Below are 6,344 nucleotides of genomic sequence, written 5' to 3' on the forward strand. Positions count from 1 at the left end.
CTTACCAATATGAAAACTTCTGAAAGTAATGCATTTTTAAGATAATGAATAGGACTATGCTTGTGAAGTTCTATTCATTTAGTTGTTTGGACTGTAATGAAAGAATGCAGTCCAACTGGTTAGGTTATTTAACCAGGTTATTTCCTGGTTATTTCCCAGCAATGGGGACAACACTCTATTGTCTGATTTGCATGCCCAGATGCTGATGCCAGATTCACTGGCAAGAATGCATTCTTAGAACATAGAGAGGACTGAAAAAACACTTCACCAGTCCCTCCACTGAAGTTGCTCCTCCTCCTTGTCTCGCTGCATTGCTTGAATTTGTCTTAGAAAACAAAGGGGGAAGGAATGCATTTAATGTAAGTGCACAATGAAATAAACTAGTCTGTTTAGGTGTGTACTCAGTACATTGCAAGGTGTATCAGTACAAACGCTGTACCTGTACATTACTCCTTCACACTACTGGACAACATGAGGACCCTGCTACTGACAACTGTGCTGCTGGTGCTGCTCTGTAACACTCAAGGTGAGCAAACTTAATAAATATAGACTGGTTTATAAATATGATAGATGCAACTCTTGGTTGAGGTGTGCTTTAAAAAAACTCAATTTCAGGTCCAGGGCAAAATGATTCATATGTAGCCTACGTTGCATGATGTTGTTGAACTATGTTTGTTAGGGGAAAAGTTTGATCTTATAACAATCAAGGATCTTCAACAACTTAGTAAGGAATGAAAATGCTCACACTCCTCTTGATAGACTGACAACTAACTTTCTCAATGCCAATGTATTTATTTGCAGTGGTGTAAAGTACTTAAGTAAAAATACTTAACTTGTTTTTTGGGGTATCTGTACTTTTCTTAACTGTTTATATTTTTGAAAACTTTGACTTTTACACCATACATTTCCCTGCCACCCAAAAGTACCAGTTACATTTTGAATGGTTAAGACAGGAAAATGGTCCAATTCACACACTTATCAAGAGAACATCCCTGGTCATCTACTGCCTCTTATCTGGCAGACTCACTAAACAGAGAACATCCCTGGTCATCTACTGCCTCTTATCTGGCAGACTCACTAAACAGAGAACATCCCTGGTCATCTACTGCCTCTGATCTGGCAGACTCACTAAACAGAGAACATCCCTGGTCATCTACTGCCTCTTATCTGGCAGACTCACTAAACAGAGAACATCCCTGGTCATCTACTGTCTCTTATCTGGCAGACTCACTAAACAGAGAACATCCCTGGTCATCTACTGCCTCTGATCTGGCAGACTCACTAAACAGAGAACATCCCTGGTCATCTACTGCCTCTTATCTGGCAGACTCACTAAACAGAGAACATCCCTGGTCATCTACTGCCTCTGATCTGGCAGACTCACTAAACAGAGAACATCCCTGGTCATCTACTGCCTCTGATCTGGCAGACTCACTAAACAGAGAACATCCCTGGTCATCTACTGCCTCTGATCTGGCAGACTCACTAAACAGAGAACATCCCTGGTCATCTACTGCCTCTGATCTGGCAGACTCACTAAACAGAGAACATCCCTGGTCATCTACTGCCTCTGATCTGGCAGACTCACTAAACACAAATGCTTTGTTTGTACATGATGTATGAGTGTTGAAGTGTGCCCCTGGCTATCCCTCAATTAAATCAACAACAAAATCGTGCCGTCTGGTTTGCTTAATATAAGGAATTTGAAATTATTTCTACTTTTACTTTTGTTACTTAAGTATATTTTAGCAATTAAATTTACTTTTGCCACTGAAACATATTTAAAACCAAATACTTTTAGACTTTTACTCAAGTAGTATTTTACTAGATGTCTTTCACTTTTATTTTTGGTCATTTTCTATTAAGGTATCTTTACTTTTACTCAAGTATGACAATTGGGTACTTTTTCCACCACTGTTTTTTGATAAGCTAATGATGATCCACACTTTAAGAATCCTATCATCACTTCTGCTCTAAATGTGAATTTCTCCACAGTGCTCACACTCAGGTGTTACACCTGTGAAGAGGATGATGCTGACTGCAAGCAAGTGACAGAATGTCCACCATCGAGCATGTTCTGCAGAACTGTGGTGACTGGTAAATGTTCCACTTGTCTTCTTTCAGTCAGTCCTTTCAATCTGTATCAATAATATTGATGTATTATTAATCAACTGAGCGCAATAATCATCTGTAAATTGCTCAAACATTTTCTACTTCCTTCTTTTCCTTCACAGCGGACACAGTGACTCGTACCTGCGAGGAGATGTGTGTCTCAGGTGTCAACGCCTACTGTTGCCAGGGAGACCTGTGTGAGAACTGACATGATCCACGGAGAACCATCACCACTGACTACACACCTTCTGTTTAGAGACAGTTGAATGTTGTGTGGGACATACTTTAGAATATGGGATACATTATAACCTTTCAATGAATTACATTTACATTTGAGTAATTTAGCAGACACTCTTATCCAGAGCGACTTAGTTAGTGCATTCATCTCAAGATAGCTAGGTGAGACAACCCATATCACAATCATAGTAAGTACATTTTTCCTCAATAAAGAAGTTATCAGCAAAGTCAGTGCTATTGTTTGTGATAATCTTTAAAAAAGGCAATACTATACTTTCTGTCGTGCAAAACAATCTAGCCCTTTGAACAACTCTCAACTGCTTCTGCTGTCATTCAAAGCTTAACTTAATGCATTAAAACATGGAGGTTTTACAGTAATGAGGATTTCCAATGCCTGAGCTGTGATTCTAGTGTAGCCTCTCCTAGTCTCCTCTCTCTCCAGATGCTCCTGAGTGGGTCATGCTGGCTCATGGCCTTCTGCTGGGATGTGGGTCACCAGACGGGGACAATGCTGGCCTGTCGTGGCCGTATGCATCTGGGCAGGCAGGATTATCTAAATCCCTCTAATGAGGGGGAGTTATGGAGAACCTGTACCACTCACCACTACTCACCACTACACATATAAAATCATCTTATTGTGCATAACTGTAGATAAGGCAAATGTTTAAATGTCATCACTCAGCACAGGTCAGTGCCAGCTGGGCTCAGACGTTAATTCAACGTTTATTCCATGTTGGTTCAACGTAATTTCATTGAAATGAAACCAGTGTGGGCCCAGTGGGTGGGCTGTGGCTGGTCATCTAAATCAAACAGGCAAATATGTGTCACATCTAGATATGTATTTATCTTCCAACCATTATTTCCTTTTCCATTAGAGCTCCACATTTGAGGATTTGTGGGTGTTAGAGAGCCAACCTTCACTGTTTCATTCAAACATCTTAAAGGGGTCAGCATAACACACATTCTATGAACAAAAGAGAACATGTTATCCCAGAAACCCTCTGATCTTACAATGCACTTTTATAGTTACCCAGAAAAGGCAGAAACTGATTTACAGTTTACAGAAACAGCACTGAAACGGATTAGTGCATGGAAACAATACGTTATGATATGAATGGCATGAATGGCATGTTTGGCATTCAAACAAATTAACTAAAGGTAATACAAATTCATTTTTGAATGAAGCAATGATTAATTTATTTGTTCCTTTACCATTTGTGATCCAACAACTATATCACATGCTGACATTTAGCAGCCTGGTATACAGCTCCACATTATGGTTTTAATCTCTATTTTGAGTCATAAGACACTGTTATTAAGCAGGTTTTATGATAAACCCAGTTGCATAACTTACAGTGATGAACAAAAGCCACTAGAATCAGCATAACCTTTATTTTAACAGGGAAGACATATTGAGACCAAGGTCTCTTTTACAAATGCTGTATATACAGTGCATTCAGAAAGTATTCAGACCCCTTAACTTTTCTACATTTTTTTAACGTTACAGCCTTATTCTAAAATTGATTCAATTGTTTTTCTCCCTCATCAATCTATACACATAGACCATAATAACAAAGCAAAAAAACTGTTTTTATATTTTTAAAAATTGGAAATATCACATTTCCATAACTATTCAGATCTTTCGTTGTCCTGTTGGAAGGTGAACGTATGCCCCAGTCTGAGGTCCTGAGCGCTCTGGAGCAGGTTTTCATCAAGGATCTCTCTGTACTTTGCTCCATTCATCTTTCCCTCGATCCTGACTAATCTCCCAGTCCCTGCCACTGAAAAACATCCCCACAGCATGATACTGACACCACCGTGCTTTCCTCCAGACGTGATGCTTGGCATTCAGGCCAAAGAGTTCAATCTTTAGGAAGAGTCTTGGTGGTTCCAAACTTCTTCCATTTAAGAATGATGGAGGCCACTGTGTTCTTGGGGACCTTCACTGCTGCATACATTTTTTTGGTACCCTTCCCCAGATCTGTGCTTCGACACAATCCTGTCTCGGAGCTCTATAGACAATTCCTTCGACCTCATGGCTTCGTTGTTGCTCTGGCATACACTGTCAACTGTGGGACCTTATATAGACAGGTGTGTGCCTTTCCAAATCATGTCCAATCAATTGAATGTACCACAGGTGGACTCCAATCAAGTTGTAGAAACATCTCAAGGATGATCAATGGAAACAGGATGTACCTGAGCTCAATTTCGAGTCTCATAGCAAAGAGTCTGAAAATAAGTTATTTCAGTTTTTTATTTCCTTAAAACCTGTTTTCGCTTTGTCATTATGAATTATTGTGTTTAGATTGCTGAAAATAAATGTAGAAAAAAGTCAAGGGGTCTGAATACTTTCCTAAGGTGATATAAATATACAGATTAAGGTTGGAGGAAATGACTGTGGGTAAATAAGCTGTTAGTTGTTAAGGCCCCCTGCTGTGTTGAGTGGTGGGTGTCTGGGAGAGCGAGTGCTTGGCTGGGGTGAGAGTTAACTGAGGATATGGTACAGTAATGTAAGAGTACATATTACAGGTTCTCCTGTCTAGGTCTCTCCTCCTATATATTGAATCACAGCAGGGTCTATAACATTAACATGCACCCCGCTGGTTTTCTATATTGAGAAGTCCAAATCCCCAGGCCAACTGTGGAAGAGCACGCTATGTAGGCTACTGTATGGACTCAGGTTTTTGTAACTCCTAGCCATTTCTGGTTAGGAGATGGGGAAAGAGATGAAAGCGGTGCAGAAAAGACATCAAATGCACTTAACTTAAGCTGTGTGGACTACTTCTTTAATCCTGCAGAAAGAATAAAAAGAAAAGGAAAGATAGAGCGAGAGATAGAGATAGAGATAGAGATAGAGATAGGGGAAGAAAGAGCGAAAGAAAGAGATAGAGATAGAGATAGAGATAGAGATAGGGGAAGAGAGAGCGAGAGATAGAGATAGAGATAGAGATAGAGATAGGGGAAGAAAGAGCAAAAGAAAGAGATAGAGATAGAGATAGAGATAGAGATAGAGATAGAGATAGAGATAGAGATAGAGATAGAGATAGAGATAGAGATAGAGATAGAGATAGAGATAGAGATAGAGATAGAGATAGGGGAAGACAGAGCGAGAGATAGAGATAGAGATAGAGATAGGGGAAGAGAGAGCGAGAGATAGAGATGGGGAAGAGAGAGAGAGAGATAGAGATAGGGGAAGAGAGAGAGAGAGATAGGGGAAGAGAGAGAGAGAGATAGAGATAGGGGAAGAGAGAGAGAGAGAGTCATGAGCAGATGAGCTCCTGCTTTTTTCAGCATGTTCTTCAAAAAAGATAGATTTAGAGTTAGACAAACTTGGATTTTTTGTCAGGGACATATACAGGATGCTACCCTCTACAACCTTCACTCAAAACCAAAACTCAAAACCTACAACCTGATTTTGGAAGGAATTACAGTATCACCTGGAAGGCTTACAACTACCAAAGATTATTATTCCAACGCTATACAGCAAATGCTCTGGAAAACAACAGAAACCTGAAAACACCATTCAACCTGCAACTGAACTCAAGTTTAGTCTGAAGCTATATTGATTTCCAAAAGCCAAGAAAAAAAATACATTACATTACTTTATAAGGACTGAATGCTAAATTAATGCTGCCAACCTTGAAACAACTTCAATTAGCAATGACGTGTCAAGTGAGAGGTGTCAAAGCCTTTTAGCCCAACAATGGCAGGAGAGTCGCACGGTCTACTCCAAACAAATGGAGAGGCCTTAGAAGTTGCCTCCTGCTGTTCAGAGGTAATTCAATTCAAATACAGTGTATATAAAGAATGATAAGGCCAGAAAAGATCACAAGATGAAGCTCCTTATGGAAAATCAAGAGACACTTTTTCTGACTATTATAAAACTGGGAACATCAGCAATCTCATCTTCCACACAAACCATCCCCTGGCATGGCACAGTGCTATATTAGCACACTACCCTCTGTTAAGAGGGGGGGGGGGGGGTGTTAACGAGG

General features: G+C 40.0%; 1 protein-coding gene across 1 annotated transcript; it reads left to right on the top strand.

Annotated features, from left to right (window-relative positions):
- The first annotated feature begins 292 nt into the window (after window positions 1-292).
- On the top strand, window positions 293-2,730 carry LOC109909736 (short neurotoxin 8). The gene is made up of 3 exons (XM_020508750.2): window positions 293-526; window positions 1,996-2,097; window positions 2,235-2,730. Exons 1-3 carry the CDS (start codon window positions 472-474, stop codon window positions 2,318-2,320), a joined length of 243 nt encoding a protein of 80 aa, XP_020364339.1. The 5' UTR covers window positions 293-471; the 3' UTR covers window positions 2,321-2,730.
- Window positions 2,731-6,344: the final 3,614 nt, after the last annotated feature.

The sequence above is a fragment of the Oncorhynchus kisutch genome, linkage group LG18 (assembly GCF_002021735.2).
Source record: "Oncorhynchus kisutch isolate 150728-3 linkage group LG18, Okis_V2, whole genome shotgun sequence".
Lineage (NCBI taxonomy): Eukaryota > Metazoa > Chordata > Actinopteri > Salmoniformes > Salmonidae > Oncorhynchus > Oncorhynchus kisutch.

Bases quoted from the DNA above. Each gene is read 5' to 3' on its own strand.
- LOC109909736 (XM_020508750.2), top strand. From the start codon at position 472: ATGAGGACCCTGCTACTGACAACTGTGCTGCTGGTGCTGCTCTGTAAC. The intron at 527-1,995 runs GTGAGCAAACTT...ATTTCTCCACAG, and splicing joins GCTGCTCTGTAACACTCAAG to TGCTCACACTCAGGTGTTAC. The intron at 2,098-2,234 runs GTAAATGTTCCA...TTTCCTTCACAG, and splicing joins CTGCAGAACTGTGGTGACTG to CGGACACAGTGACTCGTACC.